The sequence below is a fragment of the Actinia tenebrosa genome, unplaced genomic scaffold, assembly GCF_029948245.1.
Source record: "Actinia tenebrosa isolate PJP-AT-01 unplaced genomic scaffold, QUT_ActTen_1.0 PGA_scaffold2__45_contigs__length_23673736, whole genome shotgun sequence".
NCBI classification, from domain to species: Eukaryota; Metazoa; Cnidaria; class Anthozoa; order Actiniaria; family Actiniidae; genus Actinia; species Actinia tenebrosa.
In genome coordinates, this window is record NW_028292579.1 from 8,142,971 (window position 1) to 8,170,646 (window position 27,676).

Here is a 27,676-nt window from a genome sequence, read left to right on the forward strand (position 1 = left end):
AAAACCCGTTTGCTAAAGATTAACTCTCAATTACGATGGTAAACCTGTAGAAATGAATCTGTTTTATGTAATCAAGGAACGAATTACCCAATTTTCATCCGTGTTTCGTAGAGGAACTATACTAGGAAACTAACGTAGTCGTCATGATCACTGAAATAGGGTTTCAAGAGCCTCTCACCTCTGGGGCCTCGACTAGAGTTCGATTCCCAGACTCGGCATCACGTGACGTGAAAGAGTTTGTTAGGTCTCTTGATTCGGGGGTTTTGTCCGGTTTTTCTCTCTTTTCTCAATTTTTTCGCAATTCAGATCATGTCACACACTTTGCTTAACGGTTGCGCACGAGAAGACACATGAATACGGATATAGATCCAACAGAGAATCTTATTCTACAAGGGCAAATGCGGGATTAATCTAAAAAGGAAGGGGGGTGGATAATTTTTAAAAAGTTCTTTTGAGCCTTCTTTTTGCAGTAGAAAGGGGGGGAATGATTAAATTATAGCATACAGTGTACTGTATTTGTGAATGCAGCGATATTTTAACTCTTGACATATTTTGTAATTAGATGCAATCATTTTCCTTCTATTTTCCTAAAAATATTCACTTTTACTGTAAAAAGGGAGGATGGAAATCCAACCCCCCCCCCCCCCCCCCCCCCCACCGTGTATCCGCCGCTGTTCTATAAGGAATGAGAAAAGTACAACCACAATTCAACAAAACTACAATTTTTATTTCATGGTTATGATAACTAATTACAAGTGAGACATACAGAACCCAAACGGAACTCTCTCGTGCTGTGAATTCAAAACAATTTCTACCAGTTTACACAAGACAACTACATGCTGTCCAGCGAATTCCCCAAACTGACCTGGCTATCCTTGATGAAAGTTGACCAGGTACTGATCTAAACAGTTCCGTGTGTGTTCCAAACCTCACCTGACTACAAAAGTCAATCAATATATACTGAATCTCTATACTAAGGAATAGTACGTTTGCATGATGGCGTGATTGATGCAATAATTGATGGAATTGTCTTGATCAGGTAAGTAAGATTGCCCATGGAAATGACTTTCCTTTAGAAGAAATTTGCTGTTTCACTCTGAAAAACTAAAATGGGATAAATAGGCTTTTCTTTTTTCCGTTTCAATTTATTATTTATTTTCTTTTTCAACTAATGTGCAAACTATGAAAAAAGAACTAAGTCCCTTATTATCTTTTCAGTTTATCCTGATAAATGATACCCCTCCCCTCCGCTACTAAATTAATTATCAATGGTACTTTAATACCAGTGTATGTTGTACAGTGTTGTGTCTTGTTTATCCTACTGATTGATACCCCTCCCCTACTAAATCAATTATCAATGGTACTTTAATACCAGTGTATGTTGTACAGTGTTGTGTCTTGTTTATCCTACTGATTGATACCCCTCCCCTCCTCTACTAAATCAATTATCAATGGTCCTTTAATACCAGTGTATGTTGTACAGTGTTGTGTCTTGTCTATTCTACTGATTGATACCCCTCCCCTCCCCTACTAAATCAATTATCAATGGTCCTTTAATACCAGTGTATGTTGTACAGTGTTGTGTCTTGTTTATCCTAATGATTGATACCCCTCCCCTCCTCTACTAAATCAATTATCAATGGTCCTTTAATACCAGTGTATGTTGTACAGTGTTATGTCTTGTCTATCCTACTGATTGATACCCCTCCCCTTCCCTACTAAATCAATTATCAATGGTCCTTTAATAACAGTGTATGTTGTACAGTGTTGTGTCTTGTTTATCCTACTGATTGATACCCCTCCCCTCCCCTACTAAATCAATTATCAATGGTCCTTTAATACCAGTGTATGTTATACAGTGTTGTGTCTTGTTTATCCTAATGATTGATACCCCTCCCCTCCCCTACTAAATCAATTATCAATGGTCCTTTAATACCAGTGTTTTTACATGATTGGTATCAATCTTGTGTTGTTCAGTGTCTCCTTTCTCCAAGGCAAATGGTATCTTTACACACAGAACATGATAGTCATGACCTAGTGAGAAGAAAACAAACCAACTCCATTACTTTTAGTAGAATATTGATTTTGTTTCGTGTATTTGTGTCATAATATTTTCGGTGTGGCTCGTAGAGGTAGCTTTTGAGTCGAATAAAGTGGGAAAAAGATTGTGCAATAAAGACAAATAAAATGTTCAATTTCATTTCTTTCACATGTTTGAGGATATATCTGCAGTCCGTCGAAAATGAATTCATAACATAAAATGGTTGAAATTAACCTGGCTATTTTGTCTTTTAAAAATAATAAACCCTTGTAAAAATTATTTATGGTCGAACTTAACAACATACTATTATACTCTGTACGTATTCAAGCATGAATTCCCTTTTAAGACGCTATTTGTACTTAAAATTCAAAATCTAATAAATTCATTTTGAAAATGACGTCCAGCGAGATGTCGAAACGTCAAATCTCTTCGATTATTTTCATCGCAAAGTATTTTGTCTTAGCCTCCTAAATGTCTCTAAATCACGACTCTCCTTCGACAATCTTGTAGTAACAACGCCTTGTTCGCTTGCAGCTCAACCATGACGATAAACAATGGAGTAACGAGAGTATTAGATGTGGTCATGGGAGGGGAGGGGTGGGAGTGAGAACATTTTAGCACATTTTTACTATAAAATATAATTTTTTTAAATACACAAAAGTATTAATCAAACCATATTTAACAATTATTCGCCGAAGGCGAAGTGAATATCGGGGAATATTTACCGAGACGCGAGTCTTCGAGCGCGGGCAAGGTAAATATTCCCCAATAATCACTGAGCCTGAGGCAAATGATTGTTTTAGTATAAAAGCACAGGTGATTCTTTGAAAAAAAAGAAAAACAAGAAGATAAAAGGCATTTTTTTCCGGTAACAGCAACCAAGCGGCTGGCCGCCATTTTGGATTTTCACTCGAGGTGATTATCGTGTGATAGTGTAAGTTTCTTGACCAATCAGCGCGCGAGACTTTCTATAATCACCTGCGTATTTTTACTAAAAGACTTTAGTAGCTGATTTATCTACCTGCCGAAAGACATGGCTGCTATGAAACCCAACTATTAAGTTGTTATTAACTTATTCAAACCCTGATCTTATCTGTACCTTGTTACTTGTTTATCGCGTACTTAATTTCTTTTACTGATTGATCCCATCCATGATTGGTCACAACCTTGTACACTTCCATCACAAGATGAGGGAAATCTTCCAGAAACACGAAGTCGTCAAGTAACATTTTTCTGATCGTTGGTGGTCGTGTGGATTCAGAGACGTGTGCGTAAGCATTTCGAATAAACCGCACTAACTCTACTACAGAGGTAGTATCATACTTTCTAGATTTCTTGGTGAATGTCATATCAAGCAGCAGGTAGGGGTACTCGCGATCGATGCCAAAGATATACGGGTTTAACTCGCGGATTTACGAAGACGGGTACAGCAGATTTACGGGTATTTTGGTATCGCAAACGGAGGTTAAAATATTCCTTAGATATACATGGCCACCATCAACGACATTCAAAACAAAACTGTGCGCAGGCTCGGAAATCAGGTGATGGATAACTCAGACGCTGACTTTGTCTTCGCTACATTTATGGAGGGAAAGACAGACAAAACTATGAATCACAAAATGGCTGAAAAGATAATCAACAGAATGCCGGCCGGTGACTACCGTTTGGAGTTGACATTCGTAAAGTACTTAGACGGTGAGTGGATAATAGAAAAGGGTCGTAATCCTATCAGAGCGTCTGGTAAGCAGAACCTGTTCGTTTTGAATAAGCACACACGACCGGGAGCACTTGAGGGAATAGACATGCTCTTCTACGAGGTCGCTTACCCGGTTACCGTGGTCATCTACGGTGCATACGAAATTAAGAAGCCGGACGTTAAGAAGCTTAAACCAATGCGACATCCTGGTAACTGCGTTGGGAAGCTGGTTAGGGAGTTTTTCGAGGATTCCTCTCGGGGTGGTAAGCTTACGCCAAAAAGAAGAGAAGCCATCAGGAAATGGGAGCATTCTACTCGTAAAACTGGAGGAACCATCGAAAACATCAAGAAGTTGGAAACCACGTTAGGAAGGCGAATCCATGTGAAAGATATCACCGACGGCTTTATTTACCCAGGAACGCATAAATACGAAGGCAAAGGTGCTCCCATAGTCATTTACCAACACAACGCGCACGCGTGGAGGGAGTTGAGGTTCCCAAGAAAGAAGGAGACAAAGGTCTATAAGAATTCCCCATTGACAGAATTAGTTCATGAGAATTCTATTTGGTTAATGGATTCAGAAGGATGTCAATTCATGACGCAAGATGGTACTTTATACCGACCAGAAGTGGAACATCAACGCATTAAAAGCGCCTGCGAAACCTTTGGTGAGGACTTTTCAGACGAAGTGCTCAGCTCCCGCAGCTTGGACTTCTTAGCCGCGAAGAAAAGGAACGGCTGGAAACCTACCCCAAAAGAGTTCAAAGATATCTCCAAAGCTTGCGTAGAACACGGTCACGGCGGTCTTTGGAATATGGAGTACAACGAAGACGAGTACGTGTCGTTGGATATGAAACACTGTTACCCCGCCAGTTTCAAAGGCCTTGGGGATTGTAAGGAGTATTATGACCGTTACGGACATCCAGACTCCCAATTCTTTAGGGTGTCACTACCGGGTTACTACGACGCCCCAGCAACGGGGTTCATCAGACTGACCACCTGGGAGTTAGCAAAAGACTTACATCCCATAATTTACGCGTGGTATGGGAAGCACCTGCAGGAGAAAGAATGGATACCCATACCCCTACTGAAGTTCCTCGAAGAGCGCAAGCTTTTAAGATACGCAGCGCATGAAGCCATACTCTGCCATAGCGCCTTTACACAATGGCTTCCAGAGCACAACCCCACAGCGCGTGTGGTCATAGGTAAATTCACACAGGGCGCAAAAGAAGGCGAAAAACACATGCAGCGACGCTTAATAACAGACGCCGGTGAGCTAAGCTTCCTCATAAAACGTGCACATGACCAAGGAACAATGGTATCCGTAGAGAAATGGGACTACTTCATAGAAGGTCAAAAAGAACAGAAATGGAATGCGCTGTGTTATTACCAAGACCATCGACCACAGTATTACCATCTGCGTGCCAGCATGCTAGCATATGCGCACATCAATCTCTTAGCAATGCTGCTACGGTTTGACAAAGAGGACATCCCACGCGTAGCCACGGATTCCTTGTATGTAAAGCCAGAAGTGTTAGAGAAGATGCAGGAGTTCTACACTGCCGATGAACTTGCAGAAAGTGGTCAAAGATGAGGAGATAAAAGCATGGAGAGGCCGTGTAGAATATCACGGAGAACATCTTTACGGTAGCGTGGAACCAACCGGGGAGCCTCTACCGTCGGTTGCGGACCCAATCTCTTACCAACGCTTCTCTTACCTTTACGGAACGGGAGGCAGTGGTAAAACTACCAGGGTTTTGGAACTCTTTCCAAAGATAAAGGTGTTAACGCCAACGCACCGTCTGGAAAGAGAATTAACGGAGATGGGTTACGACGCGCAGACCTACCACAGCTTCTTCCGCTGGAATGGTCAAAAGTGGGTACCAGAAGCCATCCACGACATACCCCCGGTGATACTTTGGGATGAGATTTGCACCGTTCCTTTAGAAATCCTGCAGGAATTTGTAGAATTCCTCCGTGGAAAGTGTCAAGTGATATTCGCCGGAGATCCTTGCCAGCCTCCTCCAATAACCGGAGAGATGCCCCATAAATGGTTAAAAGAAATGGTAGACCACTCCGAAGAAATTAACACCGACTACCGCAGTAAGGATCAAATAAGAAACCTGAAAGCAGAACTTCGGGGCCTTAGTGACGCGGAACAAAACAAGATACTACGCAAGAGGGTACGAGCGAAGAAATACGAGGACTTCCTTCACACATGGCATCCAAAGGATTTGATGCTAAGCAGCAAACGCGCATCACAGTCTCGCATACAGAAAGACTTGCTAAATATACACCGAGAGCGCTTCCCTACACATCCCGTACCTGTTTCTTACAAACCCCACGATACCCGAATGCAAAAAAGAGATGTCTGGGTACCTGGTACCGACATCCAACTACAAAATGCTGTAACACATGATAAAGCCTGGGTACCCATAGAAAAGGTGGAAAAAATTACCTCCCACCCAGATTGGCGCTTAGGTTACTGCATGACAGTCCACAGCGCGCAGGGGCTTACCATAAAAGAAACCTTATGGATCATAGACCAGCGGCTGTGTTGGAGCAACCTTATCTACACCGCTGTAAGCCGTGTGGAGTACGCAAAACAGTTGAAGAGAAGCTGGGGGCCACAAATGCGTTACGACCGCACCCCAGAAGACATAGCAAAGGAGAACATTGCTAAGAAACTCCTTCGCTACAAGCGGCACGACGAAGAAAAGAGTACGGATCCCCGCTATGCGGGGATAAAGTTTGACCTATGCGTGGACGACGTCTATAAGAAAGGGGCACGGTGTGCCAAATGCAACATACCTCTACTATGGAGGTTTGACCCGAATGATGATCAGCAGTTCTCCGTGGATCGTATCAACAACAAACGCGGGCATTGTAGAGGCAACGTAAGACTGACATGCCTAGAGTGTAATCGGGCGCGTGGTGCTGCGCTACTCTGAGTCTTTGGGGACTATGAGCAGCTCTTCCATGACGAATCCGCGACTTGGGCCATTTAGGTAATACAACACGGGTTGCCCTTCCTTGGTGACGGACTTCGAAATCTCATACGTTTCCAGAGACCAGTTAGGATCCGTGGCTCTCTTACTGCCACCTTCGAGTTCCCCCGGCTGATAGAGGTATCTGACCACTATGTCGCGGGGTAGCTTTTTTTCCTTCAGTCCGACCGCCCTTGAACTTCTGACGTAGGACTTGTGTTCCACGTGTTTCTTTTTTTATGGAATCCTTGGGTTTCATTCCCGTAGCCCTGGCCGCCTCGTTGTTTAAAGCCGCGACGACCTGGGGGAGCCTCTGAGTCCATTCCCTGTTGCGTTTGGAGGGATCTTCCAGCTCTTTCCAATACTGGTACCCAAAGAGGCGCTCGGCCAGGGTCTTATTGAATCTTTCGACGATGCTCTGACCCCTATGGTACTCAGCTTCGGCTCTCCTAATCTTAGTGTCGTGGTCTTTCAGGGTCTTAGTAACCACGCCCATGAACTCCGTCCCCGCATCCACTTGCAGCAGCTTAGGCCATTTCAAGACGCGCTTATAAATCCTACCTAGGGCTTCTGCGACTTCCCCAGAATCCTTGCTGGTTATGGGTTCGGCGTCCTTGTATCTGCTTGCGATATCAACTACGGTCAAAGCGTATCTATAGGTCTTTTTTCTCACCTTATCGTGCGGCAAGAAAAGCAAATCCGCCTGATGAACTTCATTAGGGGTATTTACGGTAAAGCTGGGTCTGGGAATGTACTTAGGCACGGGAAGATAAACCTGCCAGAGGGTTTGTTTTCTTAGCCAGTTCTTAGCCGTTTCATCTGATACCCTGGCCGCGGTCGCGAGTTTCTTGATGGCCGACGCTCCTTTCCAATAGCCTTCAGGCCCGTAGTAAATCCTTTTGAGTTTGTCCTCTACGCGGCCCATTATATGAATTCCAAAACGAGATTGATCTTACGTCCGTTAAAATCCACCGTCTTTCCGTCCACTTTAATGGTGATGTTTATGCTTTCTACCAAATGAGACAAGTCATAGCTCAAAGAAATGGGAGTGTATTCTTCTGAGTCAAATGGATTACCTTTGGGCAGAAACTTGGACATAAGAGAAGACTTTTCTCCATTGTTGTAACTATTGACCAAGTCGCAATAGACTTCGTAAGAGGATGCGACTTTCCATTTCACGGGTATGGCTGTGTCGGTAATTGTCTTGCCCGAGGCACATAATAAAGATCCCAATGGGTCAGACTTTCCAAAAGTTACTGAATAGTTTGGCATATTATGTTTGAAGGTCATTTCGTGCGGCAATCCCGTGGTGAGAGTATAACCGTGTTTTGCTAATTCCTTAGCAAGGGTGATTGGTGTGTAATGTCCATCGGGCAGCAATACGCCTTGATAATTGCCGCCGCCTTTATGCTCAGTGACCAAGGCATTGACTAAATTATACCAAGAATTGTACAAAGAGCAACTAACCAGCCTAACCTTATGGGCTTTGATGGGGGGATTCAAATAAGTGGTAAAGTTATTCTTGTCGCTTTCCAAAAAGACGATCATATATTACAGGGGACAAGTCCCCTTCTAGTGATCTGAGCTGCGCTCAGAGCAGATACGCCAAGGCCACGCCTCCCGCCAGCCCTGCGACTCCTACAAAGACCAATTCATTGTCTTTTTGTTTCTTAGAAGGCTGGTAGTAATTCTTGAACTGAGGCTTTCTTAACCCCGTTAATGCCGCGGGGTGCGCCTGCGCATAGCGCTTAAAGGCGAAGTCTGTATTTTCGAAGTTCTTATCCGCCTGCATTTTGTCTTGGTAGTTCTTGTCCAACCAATCCCTGTAAGCTTGTCTTTTTTCATTCCAAGCTGCAACGTCTCGCTGATATTTCTCCAGCGCTAAGTCGTGTCTCTTCCTTTCGGCGGCCAAATCTCCGCTGCGATCACCTCTAACTAATCTATCCAAATATTGACCACCATAATTAGCTCCAGTGAATGCTAAAGCTGCAACAATTGCACCTACGGCCGCCATTTATATTAGACGCAAGCAAAGCTTACGTCGTCGGCAGGTACTTTTCCTTCCGTAGGTAATCCTTTACCATGATAGCCCCACCCACGGCAGCGGTCATCTTAGCAAAATTAGCGAAGCTCTTGCTTGGGTCTTCAGTAAAGTCTTCTTTGAGCACTTTCTTACCTACCCAACCAATACCCGCAACGATGGAAGTAATGATAGCTGCTTCTTCAACAGTTTTCAACAACGCGGTTGACATTATATTACAAAGCGAGAAGGAAAATCTAGGTCGCCGCGGGTGATAAATCTACTCCATTTCAGGGATCTTACTTTTTCTAACAGCCGGTTCCACAGGTGCGTGATATGTTGCGGCCTCCCACTTTACTTTTGGCTTCGTAGCCCGCCATTGTAAGTAGAGGCTGCCTGCTGCTATAGCGACTCCTAACGCACCAATGACGTATCCCCGATTAATAAAGGATTCCTCTTCTTTTTCCTCCACCTTTTCTTCTTTTTTGGCTTTGTTCTTTTTATTCATCTCCGCGAGCTTCTTTCCGGCAGCGACTCTGCCCGGAGATTTAGCCTTGGTAATCTTGGTATCTTCTACGGGTGGTTGTTCTTCGGTGCCACTCATCTTATATTAAGGGACTTGAAGGACTTGACAAGTAACTTGATGACGACTTGACAATGACTTGGCAATGACTTGACAACGACTTGACTAAGTACTTGAGGTGACTTGACAACGACTTGACTAAGTACTTGAGGTGACTTGATCAGGTACCTCAGCAAGTGCTGCCTGGAAGACCTTTTCGACTTCTCTGTCCTTCTTGAAGTCCTTCCAAGAGGCACCAAAGGTGCCCGCAAGTTCCTTCAAGTCGACGTGCTGAGCTACGTGAAGTGCCGCAGAGGCGACTGCCATTAACTTACCGCACTTCAAAGACAACCACCCACAGGTTATCTTAAGTTCTTGAGCAATAACGTAGTCCTCGCTTATGTCCTTCCGCAGTTGCTCCACGTCGTCTATGGGCAGCGCAAGTCCAAGCAATTTAGTCGCAAGTCGGATAGCGGAGTCTGCTACGGCGTCCGTGGCCTTACTTGCAAGGGCAGCCTCATACCTCTTATGGAACTTCTTGACTTCCTCTTCCGACAACTTATTAACCTGCTCATGGGTAAGTTCCTTGCCTATCATTTCTTTACACTTCCCAGAAGACACCAGGATGTTAAGTTGTTCCTTGAGGTTACTTTCATCTAACTGCGTGGGGACTTCATCTAAGAGCTGCTCAATGTCCATATACATTAGGAATCATAGATTCCAACCGTGTAGGGAAACCTCAAAGAGAAGATCATCTTGGAATGTTGGTGCGTTTTTAGGTGCCGCATGTATTCGTGCAACTGTTCCTTGGATATCTCGCCGCCGTAGTCGCTTAAGATGGTTTCCAGGTCAGACTTACTGGGCGTGTAGAAGACGACAAGCGATCCTATGTTTTCCCTAAAGGGCTTAGAGACACTGGTAAGCTGCTGGGAGAGCAACCAAACGCTAATATTGTCGTGTCTGCCGCTAAAGGCGAGCTTCACTAATTCGGAAGTTCGCCTTTTTACGTCGTCCCCGCAGGCGATGTCATCCAGTATGAGGAGTGTCTGTGTATCTTTAGGGAATTGTTTGTGCCAGAACTTAAGATGGCTGGATAACTCGTTAGGGTCTAAGATATCTACGAAGAAGTCGTCGTCTTTCACTCCTATGCCCGTCCAGGTGCGGTTATTCACGTAGGTGGGGCAAAGCAGCACGATATAGTCGAAGCGGTATCTAAAGGGTCCTAATAGCTGCTCCACGACGAACTGCGTTTTGCCGCAGCCGGTGGGTCCTACTATCAGAGCATTGCAGGGAATATGGTTCGGATCCATTATATATAGATGGAGCCCGTGGAAGCAGTAAGAAGGATTGCCGCCGACGCAAAAGATAAAAGAGACACCATAGAAATGCAAAGGGAGGAGATCGATCGGCTGCGGGAGCGCTTGCAGGAGTTGTATGATGAAATGTGCGGTCTGAAGCGCGCGGAGAGGTTTGGTGCGCTGATAACTATGGCAACGTGGGCTAAGGAGTCCGTTAAGGACTTCATGCGATATCCCCTGTAGAATGTTAACAATAAGGTTAAATCTTTGTTAAGGATGCCTGGAAACTATTTCAAAGAGTGTCTCAGAATGTTGACAATAAGGTTAAATCTTTGTTAAGGCACCACAGAAACTATTTAAAAAGTGTCTTAGAATGTTGACAATAAGGTTAAATCTTTGTTAAGACACCACAGAAACTATTTAAAAAGTGTCTTAGAATGTTAACAATAAGGTTAAATCTTTGTTAAGACACCACAGAAACTATTTAAAAAGTGTCTTAGAATGTTAACAATAAGGTTAAATCTTTGTTAAGTATATGCTATTTAAAAAGTGCCTTAGAATGTTGACAATAAGGTTAAATCTTTGTTAAGGATGTTAAATGGAGGCTAAGATATTGTTAAGTATATATGGACTGTTCGATGTGTAAGAAGGTGTTCAGCACCAAACAAAGACTACGATACCACATTCGTCGTGGCGTTTGTACAAAGAAACCAATTAGTAAGGTTTGTAAGGATTGCGGTAAGGAATTCAGCACCGTTCAAAAGATGCAACAACATCAGGATAAACGCATTTGTGGGCTTTGTAAGGACTGTAATAAGGAATTCCCCAACACCTCCGAAATGCAGCAGCATCTGAGAAGGGGCGTCTGTAATCAAGCCAGACAGTGTAGTTTCTGTAATAAGATACTTAGTAGTCGTCAGCGTTTACAGACGCACCGGAGAACGCATGAAGTGAATTATAGGTTTCTCTTTGGGGCGTATGACCTAGAAGGCGTGGATTGCTACCAATGTGCGGATTTGATGAGTCGCTGCCCGCATAAAGAGGATTACTTAAGGAATCGCATAGATTACCATAAGAAGATAGTCCGTACTTTCCCCTCTTTCGAACGCGCCGAAGGTGTCCTGTGGACTAAAAGGGAGTATTGGAGGCAGGAGTGCGATCGTTGTGGTTGTGTCAGAGAAGAGGAACATATCTTCAACTGTCTTAACAATGTCAACATTCTGAGACACTCTTTGAAATAGTTTCCAGGCATCCTTAACAAAGATTTAACCTTATTGTCAACATTCTGAGACACTCTTTGAAATAGTTTCCAGGCATCCTTAACAAAGATTTAACCTTATTGTCAACATTCTGAGACACTCTTTGAAATAGTTTCTGGGGCCTTTAATAGTAAAGCAGGGTTTGTGCAAAGAGTCTCAAATCCTGATCTTATTTTTCTTGTCGTTTGTTAAGTATCATCAACATTTAACAAAACAACAAGAATAATAGGAACCCCTTTTAAGGAAGGTCGTAGGATATATGCTAGCCTACGCAGCTGCCTTTCTGGGAGGCATTCTTTGGGGGCGCCCTAATCGCCCTTTCAATATATGGACTGTATTACTTGCGAACTACCTGCCGACTGCATTACCCCTCGTAAGCCACCGATACCCAAACCGCGTAAAAAATACACCTGCCTTCATTGCGACAGGGTATTCTCCGAAGGATCCTTTGTGGGGCATTGGTGCTCCGCGGATCCTAAAGCGCAGCGGACTTTAGCAGACGCGCTTAACTACAAAGAGGAGATGGAGTGACTCTTCTTTCAATGTCAAACTTCCATCGGCCATTTACCTTACCATAGCTGCGTAAGTGGGTGAATTCCTCGCCCTGAATTACGTACCGCACGCAATCCGGCGCCCAAAGGGAATATTCCTTGCCTTCTAAGTCTTTGAGGACTAACCGTAAACGGTCGATGTCTTCAAAGACGACGTAATTTTTTATTTCGTATGCTTTACCGTGGACAAGATCACGCCAGTGAGTCAAGCTGAGCTTCATTATACCTATGGAATATCTTTAGGTGCGTTTTCAAAGTGGCGTAGGACTTAAACCGCTTTACACAGCCCTTACAGGGAATACGAATACCATCCGCGTAATCCATCAGGGCACGGCAGATGATGTCGTAATCGTTGCTAACCATCGTTAGGTAACCATTTACGTCAAGCTGTGAGATTTTCTTAGATTGCTTCGCGGATAAGACGCCGTTTCCTTTTGGGGTTTTCAACTCAATACACAACCCACGGTATTTCTTATGCGCATTTAGGATCAAAAGGTCGGGTTGACCGGCTTGGTAGCCTTTTCGCCAGCAGGTTATTCGCTTGCTGTCTGAATCTTGAAGTTCGCCAAGACCCGGCGCTATGATGAAATCGGGGTAAAACCTACGTGTGTAGTCGACGACCTTCGCGTGTAGGTCGGCTTCATTTTCGATCTTGAATACTAACTTGTTTGGGCCGCCAAACCGCCTTTCTATTGCATATTTACCCGTTTTCCTTAGCGCGGGTAGGACTTCCTCAAAGACCCAATCACGAAACTCCACAGCTTTGGGTAGTTTGGAGCTAAATATCAGTTCGTACAAACCAGGTTCGGATATAAACACGGCATTTGGTTGCGTAGTAAAGGAGCGGTGATTCGCAGCCCCTTGTAGATCAACCCATTTTTTCTGGTATTTCTCAGATACGTGTGCTCTAATTGCATCTCTAGGGCGCTCATAGCCCAACGCCAAAGCCACCTCCTTTGCTTTGAAGTACAAAGTTTCGCCTTGCACTATGCATTGCAGTTTGGTGTCGTTGTTTTCAAATACGCGAAGCATTGTATATTTAAGAAATATTTTAACATTAATATGCAACGCTCTTTAGCTGATTCATTTCTACGCTCAGTTGCGCGTCAGACACGACGAAGACGTAGCAGTTTATCTTATCGCCGTCGCCGGCACTGGCGTTTTTGGCGCGCTTGATCTCCAATGTTATGCCATCCTGCGTATTTACTAGACGTAAACCCTGACCATGTAGGTCTTCGTCGTTCGTTGTGCGCATGTCGATCCACAGCGCGTACTTATCATTGAAGAATTCCTCAGGGTTAATTTGGTCGCCAAACTTGCGCGCGGCCTCTCTGTACACGTCTGCGGGCTTTATTCCCTGGGAGTAAACCTTGTTTGGAACGCCGTTAATATTCACGCCGACGTTAGTAATGTTAGGGTTGTGAAAGGCTTCGGAGTCGCGCTTACCGGCCTCGTAGGGTTTGGCGAACACCAGCATCAACCCCGTGAGACTTCTTCGCGGGAGGTTAATGCTTTGGTTGATAACCTCATCCGTCTTATCCAAGAAGCTAAACGTCTTATACATCACTACGTGGTCGTAAAGGAATGCCTTTCCGGCACTGTATTCCATGCCAGCGCTACGGGCCAGCTCTTCGCTGTACACCGGTTTCGTACTGTAATTCTAGATTAGTGATAGAGTATGGGGTTGTTTTGGTAAGTGCAGTGGTCAGCCCACCAATGATGTTATTAGCATCTGCTAAAGTTACTTCAAACTGTAGCTCGGATAACTGTCTTGGGTAATACACACCGTGATTCGTAATCACTTCAAAGTCCAACGGTATGACATACTTGCTACCATAGGCGGTCTTTATTCGCTTTGCGTCTGCTACTGCGGTTTCTCCGCTGCCGTCAGTAGGTTGCGTTTTCGTAGGTGTGCGGACCTTACGTAGAATGACACTACCAATTCCTTGTTCTATCCTTTGCGCGCGGTCAAAGGCCGTCAACCATAAGTCTTTGTACGTGGTATACAGATCGTACCTATTTAAGTCCAGCAAGGATTCCCCGGCGAACTTTACGCGCATCTTAGAAACAATGTTGCGACCCACGTTGTTAACGATAATCCTTTCATCTGTGGGGCTTGACTGCACCGCTAGGTCAAACCTCAAAGCCAAGGTGCCAGGAACTAAGACTAGGTTATCTGTTAGGCGGGGTACGCCTACGTACAGGGTTTCCCCTGGCTTAGCGCTAGAAGGCGTGAATGTGACCCGGTGAAAGGTGCGTTCTGCTTTCAGTCCGCCAACCTGCTTAGGTAATACGTTTGGGTTTAACTTTGAGCTTATCATATATAATGGAAGTAGAAGGAACAGACCCCGACTTTGATCCCACCACTGAGGAAGGTCAGGCTGACATTAACGACGGTGATGAAGAACCGCTGCTTCCCACCCAACAAGTCGACGATTCCCTAAGGGATAGGATTGCAAAGGCCCTAAGACATCCCAAAGCACGCGAGTACATGTTTCCGCGTGAGCACATAGAGCTTCAAAACATGGGCGAGCCGGAAGCAGCCGCGCGGGAAACCGTAGAGTGGGCAACGCAAGAGCTAAGGCAACGTTATTCCCACTTTGATGCTGACGACGTAAAACTCACAGAACGCGGAAACAAAGTTCTCATAAGCGTTCAAGACCTAAGATTTCCCGACAAAGACCGCTGGACAAAACCGCAAAACCTCTTTGATGAGGAGGGCAACGTTAGGGGTGACGTCTTGAGATTAAGAGGCTTTCAGCGTGCTACTAGAAGCCTATTAGAAAGGCTGCACAACTTAACCGAAAGGACCAACGCGGAAAAGCGTGCCGCGGATCTGCAAAGGGAGTTAAGAGAAAAAGATGTAGAATATGCAAAGCAAGGTCAGCTACTTGCCGATGCTGAAAAGAAGTCCGCCCATCAAGATGAAAGAATGGTAGAAATGAGAAACCAGTTGGATAAAGCCCTGCGTGAAAGAGATAAAGTACAAAGGAACCTGGAGGAGGCCAAAAGCTCAGGCGCCTCAACGGAAGCGCTGCGGGAAACGTTGGAAGAAAGGGAGGAGGAATACATGAAGCAAAACCAACGACTCGCCGACGCACATAGAAGGGAAGTCGAATTCAAAGACCAAGAAATAAGGGAGCTGGTAGACCAAAGAATCCAAATTCGACGTGAAAGAAATCAAACTCAAAGGGCTCTTAACCTCGCCCTGCAGGAGTTGGATCTAATTAAAGACGATACCGATAACCTACAAACCACCATAGCCGGCTCTTTAGTGGAACGGCGACGGTTAATGGCTGAAATCAATACTAAGGAGGAACAAATCCGGCAAAGAGATCAGGCCATCGAAGACCTGGAGGGGCAAATAGAGCGGCAGCAAGAAGTAATCAATGACCAGGCGCGCCCCGAAGAAGAAAGGGAAGCAGCTCAAAAGGAAGTAGAAGCCCTTCAGGAAAGAGTCGCGGAATTACAAGCGCAAAAGGAAAACCTGGAAAAGGAGTTGGGGCTTACCACCAAGGAAAAGGTAAAAAGAGCTCTGGTGAAGTATGGTATTCCGCTGGCATTTGCGGTCGCCATTTCAAGCGTAGTAGGAGTTATCCTTAGCTCCCTTAAGGCTACAGGCGCGGGCGTAAAGAAATTAGGCAGTGGGCTGACGGACTTGGGAAAAAAGATGGCAGCCGGTCTTCCTGGGCTGCTGGGTAGTGTTCTTGGCCTGGCACTTAGGGCCGGCGGAGAACTGTTAAAGTTCGTGGGTAACAACATTTGGATCTTGGTCGTCGCTATTGGAGTGGTACTCCTGAAGAAGATGAAGGGTTAATCTTATCCTTGTGTATTACTGGGGGCTTATCGTCGTCGGGTACCCGAGGTGTTCTCGACTGGGGATAAGTAAAGATAGTATTCGCGCCGCCTTGATAATGCGGAACTAGCGGCAGCACGCTCATGGTGCAAATGGGCTTATGACACCAAGCAGCATCTTTGTTGTGGGTGCCCTGACCATTTATTCGTGCTATTCCAGGCTTACCAAGATCACCATGACTGGGCCTAACTTGAAGCTTTGCATATTGACAATTGACTATTACGTAAAAAGTTACTGGCGTCAAATCTTCTCCACTTGCTGGAGGGGGTTGCACTGAAAAGTGAACTAAGTGTCTAGCATTACTCTTTATCCTGTAAGGCGGCAATGGGGCGTTGGTTTCATCTAAGATCCTAAGACCAAGGTGGCACCCATACCCCGTATTGACACTAATAGTACACATTACTAACCCCAGACCTCCCACCCTTACCCATAACCCGGTGTCGTACCAATTATCACCTTCGTACGTCCTCTCATTTAGGTCATAAAGGGACCAATCTTCCCTAACGTGTGGGTTGTCCATATATTTAAAGACTAAGCACCGCAAGAGTGCTAATGGTTGCGTGATTGTAATCTCTATCTCTTTGATCTGCTATGCTATTCACGGTGGCCGTCCCGCTGTCATCTACGCGTATTTGCAGCTTTACCTTCCCATGACAATCGGTAACCATGTGAAAAGCACAAAGGGAAAGATTTTCAGCGCTGCTGGGGCTGGGCTCTACAGAAAAATGCGTAGGCTCCCTGTTGTTTGTCTTATTTCTCATAGGCTGCAGTATACCATTCTCGTCTAGAAACCTAAAGCCCACATTGGCGTGGCTGCTCGTGCCAATGCAAATAGTACAAAGAATTAACTTCTTTCCCGAGTAGTTCAAATTCACGGACATGCCCGTGACATCAACCCAAGATGCCTGGGTGTATTTTTTCTCACCTGTGTAAGTCGTATAAACACAATCTACTCCAGCTACGTAGGGGTTATTCATCGCCATATATAATAGCTCAGACCAATGCTTGCAGCTGCTAGGCCGGCTTTTAGTAGGTTATGGTCATATTCCTCAGGCGGCATAACCTTCTTTACTGGTTTCTTTGGTGGCTTTCCTACGTACACCTTTTTTAATGGTTTTTCTACCTCTTTTTTTGGTTTCTCTACGAAGTGAGGAATGCCCTTGGTCATGTCAGAGTTCACGTCATTCACCCCAAACTTCATGTCTTTGGTAGCTCGCTGCAGCTTGTTGTTGTAACCCACGACGGAATCGGCGTTGATGACCAAATTACTTGGCATTAGCCAACAACCGGGCGACAAGGCGTAATCTAGCCGCACTTTAGATTGCTGCACCGCAAGTTGATATCTTTGAACTGACTTAGAAATCTCATTCTCGATAACAGCGCTTTCGAAGAGGACAAGGAATACTTGTTGCGTTTCCTGTGACGCACCGGAGGCATCTACGATGGGGCTGCGAGTGCTAACCTGGGCCCCTAGAATGCAGTAAACAAAGGCTTCAATGCTGCGGTTAATCCTTGCTAGGTTTTTCAGTCCAATGCCCTTTGCGGCAAAGAAAGGCGCCCAAGGATATTTCTCTTTGCTTTCTATGTAGTAAATTAAATTACCTTTTGACGCTTTACCCCCTAAGTCGGAGAATTCCCATCTGCTAGGATACCCCATACCCGGAGTTTCTATGCTGGCGCCAACATACGAAGCATAGGTGTAAGTCTCTCCTAAACCATGGGCGGCACCCTCTTTGTTGCGAAAATCGGGGTTGGTAAGCTTAAACTCATTCCTTAATCGCTCCCATGCGACTTTGTCATATTTGTTATCCTTCGGCTTAAAGATAGTGTCACTAGGAAGCGGCGCTCCTAACTCAAACAATATCCTACGAATAGTAAAAGCAACATGAAATCGCAGGAAAGGAATATGGAACATGTCCGCGGCTATACCGCATCCTTTAGTAGCAGCCCAGACAGCAAAGTTTAACTGCTGCGGCCAATACCGCATGTTGGGACCTGATAACCATTCTCTGGATTCTTTTCCCGAGGTATGTTTCATGGCAGTTTCTCTAAAGATGTCTCTGACTTTTGTCTTGAAAGTCGTAGGACCCACGGGAATCTCCAAAGAGGTAACCATCTTAGCAAAGTCATCCGCTCCACCTTTGTTGTCGTAAAATGGGTAATCCTCTGTTGTCAGCAATAAATTCTCCGGGAAATTAGGTTGCCTTTCTTTATGCTCGGGTTTTGGGTTCTTTGGCTCCAAGTCCGCATTGCTGTACATTCTGGAGCCTTTATAGTAAATCCCATCGGGTCTTCTTTCGAACTTACTAGGGTCTGCATGTGGAAACATCTTCCTAAAGGCCCTCCAATTCCAGTAATCCCGGTTGTCGTGATGTGGCTGCTCCTCAATATCATTCCCAAAAGCGTCGTACATTAGTATATATAATGGATGTTATACCATCAGCACCTCCACTTTATCCTGATGTTCCCTATACTACACCTAACGAATTAAACGCTGAAAACTTTAGGCTCAACAAAGCAAACTTAATCCTGGCTTACTTGGAAGGACAAGCAAAACACTACGAAAAAGTTAGGAAGAAATACGTCAGAGCCCGGAGTACGCTACATAAGATTGCGATAACTTCAGGATCCATTTCTGTTGTGTTAACGGGCTCCGGCGTTGCTACTTCGCTTACTGGGCCGGGAATAATCGTTGGAGTTCCTTTGGCCGGCGTTGGGGCAACCTGTGGTATTATTTCTGCTGTTGCTAAGGGTGTTATGAAAAAGCTATCCACGAAAATATCCAAGCATGACACGACAATAGCTCTATCTAGGGCTAAAGTAAATACTATTACCGATCTTGTCTCAAAGGCTTTGCGTAACAGAAAGATAGACGACGTAGAATTCTCGCTTATTCTAGCCGAAGAAGACAAATACGAGAAACTAAAGACGGACATAAGGAATAAAAAAACAGTCGTAAAAGATCTTTCCGAGGAATCTCGCAAAAAGATCTACCAAGAAGCGAAAGAAGAGCTTCAAAGAAAGCTTGCTCAGTAAACATCGTGACAGGGTTCTATTTACATATCGAACGCCGGCTGTCAGGTTCATATGCAAATTAATTTCACAAAATATTACACAAAATATTACGCAGCCTGCATCGTTTTCACAAAATATTACACAGCCTGCATCGTTTTCACAAAATATTACACAGATGTGAAAAAACTTGTGTAAAATCAGCGCCTGGGAATCCATCCTAACAGGGGGTGGTTGGGGTCTATTTTGTAAAATATTTCGTAAATTACGTCAGGATAATAAGGAATATCCTTATCCAGCCGACAAAACATCCACTCGGCTCTGCTCATATCAGAAACCTCAGGAATAGACTTACCGGTAATTTCAGACAAAAGATAGGGAATAGCTCTGTAATATTTCCCTAGTTTTAATTTTTTCAGCGTTTTCCGTAGACTTTGTGGGGTTGGCTCTTCTAAATGGTCTATGATTTTCTGCGTGTCTAAATATACCGGTCGATAACCTTGGATATGACTCATCCAGTCTCTAAAGTATTTTATTCTCTTATAAGGTGTTTTCTTACGACCTCCATTGGCGTAATACTGCTCTCTGGTAGCATTTGGTACGGCATTACGAATATTCTTACCACATTCGTAACACTGCGCTGACGTGTCATCTTCTATTTGCATTTTTTTACCACAACACCAAAAGGGTTCTGGCTTAGGTACGATAACTTTAGGTCTTAGACAAATTATGCAAAAGTCGTTAACGAACTTCTTACATTCGTGCATCGTATATTTATAAGATATTTTAACCTCCGTTTGCGGTAAATCTGCTGTACCCGTCTTCGTAAATCCGCGAGTTAAACCCGTATATCTTTGGCATCGATCGCGAGTCCCCCTACCTGCTGCTTATCATCATAGATAGCAGAGATGTTAGTATATTTGGGGTCATTCCATGTTCCATGCACCACTAGGGAACTAAAGTTGTTCTCCAAGTCGGTCTCCACAGGAGTCAAAGTTGATCTTTTAGCACGTGGGTATCCAAACTCTGACTGGTTTCCAACAGCAACGAGAACATCGATTTTTTTCTGATTTGACCAGAACAATGGATGATCCAGACTTTCTTCTGCAGCTGGGCGTTTGTCTTTATCAAATTCGAGCATCTTTTTAACAAGGTGACTAGCCTCTTCCAGAATAGATTTATCCCATTCTTCCAGGTTTCCTTTCATGATGTTGGCTTCTGTTTCGTGAGCAATTTGATCTTTTCCTTTACTGGCACAATCACATGGAAAAAATGGGTGTTTTTTTTTTTGACAGAATGTAATGAAGAACAAGTCCACATGAAAACATGTCAGATGCCTTGGAATGATCTCCACCGTCCACATGAGTACTCCTCAACAATTCTGGAGCCATCCAACACCTCGTTCCCGCATTAGTACCATACACTGTGGTGGTGCTACTATCAACCCGACAGCTCAGACCAAAGTCAGCAATTTTCAAATGTAGATGAGGGTGTGTTTTATACAGAATATTTCCAGGCTTCAGGTCGCGATGAACAATATCCTTCGCATGCAGGAACTTTAACCCCTTTACTACCTCTTGACAAAGTTGAGTACTTTTTCTAGCGTCAAATGTGGATCCATCAGTAAGGTACTCGTCAAGACTTCCTTCCATCAGTTCTAAAACTACGCATGAAAAGGTTTCATCTTCGAAGAAATGCAAATAACGAACAGTTTGTTCGCAGTCTGCAAGGGCAGTGAGATTTTTAATCTCTCGTTTGTCTTCTGGTCGCTGCAAACGTGTCTTCAAAATGCGCTTGATGGCCACTTCTCTACCATCCTTCTTATTGATTCCAACAAAGACATCACCATATGAGCCTTGTCCTATGTGTTCTTTGTGACACCAAAAGTCCTCATGGATCACATGGCACTCTTGTCGTCTAGCTACTTTGGCCAATTCGACCTCATATTTCTTTGAAATAGAAGTCCATGGAATGAGTACGGACATTGCATTAAAATCTAAGGCTTTTGTGAGGAGTTCTTTAAGAGCATCAAAAGTGGATGCAATATCCAGGCAGGACTCGACATCAGCTCCATACAAACGAAGAATCTTAATGATTTCACAATGCACAGACAAGTTTTCAAACGCTGCGGTTATTGAATGGTCTGATGTGTCCACTCTTCTTTTCTTTGATTGAGGTTGTCCATCATCAAAGGTTTCATCGTCTTCACTAACTGATATTTCAGTGGCCGCAAAGGCAGGTTTCTCTTCTATCTTGTTATCCAATATGCCAGTTTCTATTATATTCGTACAGCAAAGACGAAGTGGTTCTGACGCAGTGGTAGGACCTTTTCTTGACTTCAAAATATCTCTGACAAGAATGCTTTTCCACCTTGTCCGTGTTGCTTTGTCTTTACAGATGGCGTTCAAAAGACCCACAGCAAATGTCTCGGACTGAGTGTAGCCCTGCTCGCAAGCCACGTCAACCAGAGCTTTAGCATAAACAAAGTTCTCCTGTCGAATGAGAACACTTAGAACTGACTCACCCTCTTTGTCGGCTGTCCATGGATCAAGTCCCTTGTCGATGGCAGCTTTCCAAAATGATTTTGGGTCTTCTAACTCTGCAACATCTGGGTAGAGAGCACTGCTGTAAATAGCAGCATCTGAATAAAGACCGCCTTGATGAGCACGAAATGGCCACCTTGTCTTCGCGGCAACAACAAGAGGTGATGCTTTTGATGAATCAACATCGTTAGCGTTTGCTCCAGCACCAAGCAACTGCTTCACAGCTATCCAGGTTCTGCACAAATGTAAAGGCGTTTGATCTTTGCCATTTCTATTATTCACTTTTGCTCCATACATCAAAAGGTAATTTAAGGTTGTTTGTAGGAATTCCTCAAATGTGAGATCTTTAGTAACATTACTTGTATAGTCTTGAGGTGATGGTAATTCTAGTGAAGCCCAAAGATGCAGTGGTGAATTGAGATCAACATCAGGTATGTTGATAATCCTTTTCAGACTTGCTCTATTTTTTGGAATTATTTGCGAAATTTTGATTGCTTCACGCAAAATATTTTGTCTTGCTGCCTTATCACGTATCTGAAGTCCTTGTTGGAAAAGCTGTAGTAATAAATGAAAAACAGTTTTTTCACTTCCAGACTTGATTTCAAAACTGGATCCGCGTTTTAACAACAAGGTACGGAGTTCTGATAGGGTTGTCACTGCTGATGACTTACGATAACGATAAGTTTCGTTAACATCAGCACCAGCATCAATCAATGCAGAAACCACACTATAGTGACTTCCTTGGACAGCATGAAACAAAGCAGTTTCGCTATTATTATCAGCCAAGTTTACACCAGCACCAGCATCAATCAATGCACGAACCACACTCTCGTTCCCACTTTGTTCGACCGCATGAAACAAAGCAGTTTCGCCAAAATTATAAGTTTCGTTGACATCAGCACCAGCATCAATCAATGCACGAACTACACTCTCGTTGTTACTTTGTTTTACAGCATAAAACAAAGCAGTTTTGCCAAAATCATCAGTTATGTTGACATCTGCGCTAGCATCAATCAATGAACGAACCTCGATCTCGTTTCTTTGGTGGATGGCCCGAAACAAAAGATGTCTATTTTCAGTCCTGTTATCAGTAGTCATTCTTTGATGTCAAAAGGCACGATGACCAACTGCAATATGTTGTAGTTAAACTGGGTATATTTTCTATTTGAATGTCATATGAACACTTATCTCCAACTGCTGTTTTCAGGACTCAAGCTAACTGAGTATTTGCTCGTCACTAGCATTTCACATCTTGACTAGAATGATATTTTCATCTCGATTCATTTCTTCAACTTACGATAATCCGTCATCAAGTGCCACGGGTATAATCCCTGTTCTTTCACACAATATTTTCGTTCAATTTTTAGGCCTGCCGTCGTGATAAAAGTATTTATTTTCTTTGCAGATCTCTTGGCCTTGCAACGTTGTGTTTAAGGACTGAACTTCCGCCTTCGTCATACAATTCGTTAGTCACATATCGATCATTGATACCACTTGAACATCATCACTGTTGTACCTATCCGAAAGGATTGTACTAAGACAAGATTACAGTAGATCTAAACCACATTCGAGGTGAAATATTGGAAAGATTTGAAGAAAAGCAGGAGCTTAGAAAGCCTTGCTTCGAAATCGTTCGACTGTAGAATGCTTCTTGGAATCTGCTTACTTTACTTATGGTAATTGCTGTTGATGCGCCTGACTGGCTCGCGCGTCTTACATAGCTACTCTACAATAAGCCTGTAGCGAGATGACGTTTTACCCCCGTCTCTAGACCATACTAGTTTTTAAAATTCTTTCATATTAAAATTTTTGATTCCTTAGAGGATACAGGAACAATAGTCATAATTAAAGAACAAAAGCAGCGTGAAAAGGATTATGGTCTAGAGACGGGGGTAAAACGTCATCTCGCTTGAGGCTTATTTTGACTTTTCATAGTGATGATCGACGACTTGCAAGTACCATCAGCTAGCGATGTTGTAAAATACGTAGATGACACAACCATTTATGAGATTGTGAACAGAAAGTCTCCAAGTGCTGCTCAGGCCTCTGCGAATGAGATCTCCACATGGTCCACTGAGAATAAATTTCTGATTCATCCAAACAAATGCAAGGAACAGAGAATTTCCTTTTCCCGTAACCGACGGAAAGAAAAAACGTTATCCGGCATTGATGGTAACGTTATAACTCCTGTTGAATCTGTTAAAATCCTTGGTGTGACTTTACAGAATGACTTAAAATGAAACTCTCATGTATCTGAGGCTGTCAAGAAAGCTGCAAAAAGGCTCTACTTCCTTTCTCAGTTGAAACGTGCAAAAATTGATACAGCTAATCTGGTCAAGCTTTACACTGCATGCATTCCACACCTGTGTACGCTTGTCAAGTGTTTCATCACAGTTTACCAGACTACCTATTCTTAATGATCGGAATGATATGCACGGTGGAATTTGAGTAATAAACCCAAAACAATAAATATTAATGGACATGTTCTCGTAGATTACGTAATATCTTAGCCATAAATACGGCTGTTAAGCAGAGGTATTGCATTCTTGCTCAGTTTTACCAGCGGTAAAAGACGAAGCTCTATTCTTTTTGGTGAAGCAACGACCCCGCGAATCGAATCATGGCTCAAGTGCAGTACCCTAGACCTCAACAGAACCTTCCTGATCCAGGGAATCAAGATTAGAACCAAGATGGTCAACCCGTAGCCCAGAATCAAGGTGGTCAGCCCGTAGGTCAGAATCAAGGTGTGCAGCCCGTAGCCCAGAACCAAGGTGCTCAGCCCGTAGGTCAGAACCAAGGTGTGCAGCCAATCGCTCAAAATCAGAATGAACTTGAGGTATTATACTGCACGTTTGTAATACTTTAATTTTTATCGGGTTCTTTATAAAGTTTAATCCGTTCCTAATATCTATTTGCCTATTAAATAGTTATCCTAGAGAGATTGAACGCGGATTTAGACATAATATACGTCCGCAAAATCGATTGAAATTCGTTATTGATACCCGTTATGGCAATAGATTTTCCATTCATATCGCTTGGAATTTCGGAACTCAGGCAAATCGTAATGATGCATTGTTAGCAGTATTGTGAATACTGTGGCAGGATGAGTGAATTCTCATCGGTATCATTGGATCCAGGCAGAATGCATGCATCGTTAGCAGTATTGTGAATACTGTGGCAGGATGAGTGAATTCTCATCGGTATCATTGGATCCAGGCAGAATGCATGCATTGTTAGCAGTATTGTGAATACTGCGGCAGGATGAGTGAATTCTCATCGGTATCATTGGATCCAGGCAGAATGCATGCATTGTTAGCAGTATTGTGAATACTGTGGCAGGATGAGTGAATTCTCATCGGTATCATTGGATCCAGGCAGAATGCATGCATTGTTAGCAGTATTGTGAATACTGCGGCAGGATGAGTGAATTCTCATCGGTATCATTGGATCCAGGCAGAATGCATGCATTGTTAGCAGTATTGTGAATACTGTGGCAGGATGAGTGAATTCTCATCGGTATCATTGGATCCAGGCAGAATGCATGCATTGTTAGCAGTATTGTGAATACTGTGGCAGGATGAGTGAATTCTCATCGGAATAATTTGATCCAGGCAGAATGCATGCATTGTTAGCAGTATTGTGAATACTGCGGCAGGATGAGTGAATTCTCATCGGTATCATTGGATCCAGGCAGAATGCATGCATTGTTAGCAGTATTGTGAATACTGTGGCAGGATGAGTGAATTCTTATCGGAATAATTGGATCCAAGCAGAATGCAGTAGTTGTATTCTATCGGATTCGGGTCTTTTGAGTGGTTTCATGAATATAGCAGGAAGTTACAGAGATCTTGATGGCTTTGAAAAAGGGTTCCTAAATCAACCCCCTCGCGTATCGTGAGTCAAGGCTGTCATGTTTTCTGAAAACTTCGGCGGGCCCACCAGCTCTAGAGATTCTGATACTGTGTTTGTCTTCTCTTGATATGTACAGTCGATTACCTGGTCATGGGAAGTGAATAAGGAATTTGATAACACCATGATGTCGCACTCTAAAACTGGAATTTCTAATCCAATCAAGTGGTTGGATTTCTGTGGGAACCCCGTCGAGGTTAGCAGAGACATGACAGCCCATGAAAAACTAGCAGAGAAAGTGAACATCCAATGAAACGCTCACAGCCTTCTTGAAAGTGTGATTTTGGTTGAAATTCTTTATAACTAGTGTTGTTTCGTTGACAAATGGTTAAATACTAAGAGTGGGAAGTAAGAATTGGGGATTGAGTATGGGTTTATAGATATATTTAGAGGTTTTAGCGTAAGGCTTGGTTTCAGGTGCTAAATAGTACCAGGTAAAGTTAGGTAGACGCGAAGAGAGATTTTTTCCCATACTTAATTCAACTGGGCATGAATGCGAGCATTATGAAATAGATTACTATTCTTAATGATCGGAATGATATGCACGGTGGAATTTGAGTAATAAATCCAAAACAATAAATGTTAATGGACATGTTCACGTAGATTACGTAATATCTTAGCCATAAATACGGCCGTTAAGCAGAGGTATTGCATTCTTGCTCAGTTTTACCAGCGGTAAAAGACGAAGCGGCCCACCCGCCCCCCCTTCGATTCGCGTGGGTCGTTGCCGTCCCCTAAGCCAAGCCGTGACAGCTTGACTTAGGCCGCTGAATCGAGATTTTTTCCCATACTTAATTCAACTGGGCATGAATGCGAGCATTATGAAATAGATTACTAAGTAATTCCCTTGAAAGGTTACAGAAAAGAGCACTTAAGATCATCTACGGTTATGAACTACCTTAATCCTCTCGGGGTTAGAAACTCTATTTCAATGTAGGGAACGCCATTGTAAGACCTTTTTTAAGAAAATCATGTCAAATAAGTCAGATAATCTTCATCGTTATTTACCATTTAACCTTAGTAAATGTAGTGTTACTTTACGAAAACAGAGAACATTTACAATTCCAGCGTGCAAGAGCAACAGATTTAAGAACACTTTCATAATTGCAGGCGCAAGTAATCACGATAACCTTAAATAATTTCCTTTTTTTAATATTAATAGTAATAGTAATATTAGTATAATAGTATATATGGTTTTTAGATTGTTTTTGTTTTTGTTTTTTTATAATTTCTTTATTGTATTAATTGCTTAATTCAGCCATAGGCTGCATATGTACTTTATTTAATAAACGATCTATCTATCTATCTAATAACGACACAGGGATCCCAATCTTGATATCCAATCTAGAGTTAGGTTTTTTACGATCACATTATTTTCATATCTGACAAGAAAGGCGGGTATGTTTATATCGATCTAGTTGCTTCACACATCTTGTGATCGCTCTTAAAACTAATCATTCATTTTTCCTCTAAAACTGACATTTTCTTCTTCTTTTTAGCTCCCAGTTTCCTCATCCAGTTCCCATCATCCCTCACTGGCTCCAAATCCAAGATGGCGGCTCAAATGTTCAGATTTACAAGATTTACAAGTTCAGTGACGTCAAGTTTGTAAGCAAATATTTAATAATTGGTGCACAAAATAACAGCAAAGCTAAAATATTCAACCAGTATACATGCAGGTGGCTGTCTAGCTTGAATGGACCAATGCTTAGGGATAATTTAGCGAACACAACGTGTGTAAGTTGACCTAAGTTCAGTCAACTTCAAATGGCTTCCAAACAAGATGGCAAAGCCTTTGTTGGTGAGGTGGCTATCTAATGAATCCAAGAAGAAAGATAGCAGTGTGTTGGGAGATTTGATGGAAACACAAGAGCAGCGCCACAATCTCAGCTAACAGTAGGTGCCAAAGGTATGCATGACGTTGTTCTTGGTGAGAAACTCC

General features: G+C 43.4%; 2 protein-coding genes across 2 annotated transcripts in view; one reads left to right on the plus strand and one right to left on the minus strand.

Moving 5' to 3' along the window:
- Positions 1 to 27,676, plus strand: part of LOC116292123 (uncharacterized) — a 42,471-nt gene that overhangs the window by 12,795 nt on the left and 2,000 nt on the right. Inside the window, exon 4 of the mRNA XM_089034030.1 lies at positions 27,234 to 27,643. The gene's annotated coding sequence lies outside the window, so the exon portion shown is untranslated. The remainder of the gene's footprint in view (positions 1 to 27,233; positions 27,644 to 27,676) is intronic.
- On the minus strand, positions 707 to 23,451 carry LOC116292121 (uncharacterized). Its single transcript, XM_089033653.1, has 2 exons — positions 19,638 to 23,451; positions 707 to 2,034 (listed from the first exon to the last, which is right to left on the minus strand). The coding sequence occupies exon 1, from the start codon at positions 22,921 to 22,923 to the stop codon at positions 20,542 to 20,544; it is 2,382 nt and encodes a 793-aa protein (XP_088889779.1). The 5' UTR covers positions 22,924 to 23,451; the 3' UTR covers positions 707 to 2,034; positions 19,638 to 20,541.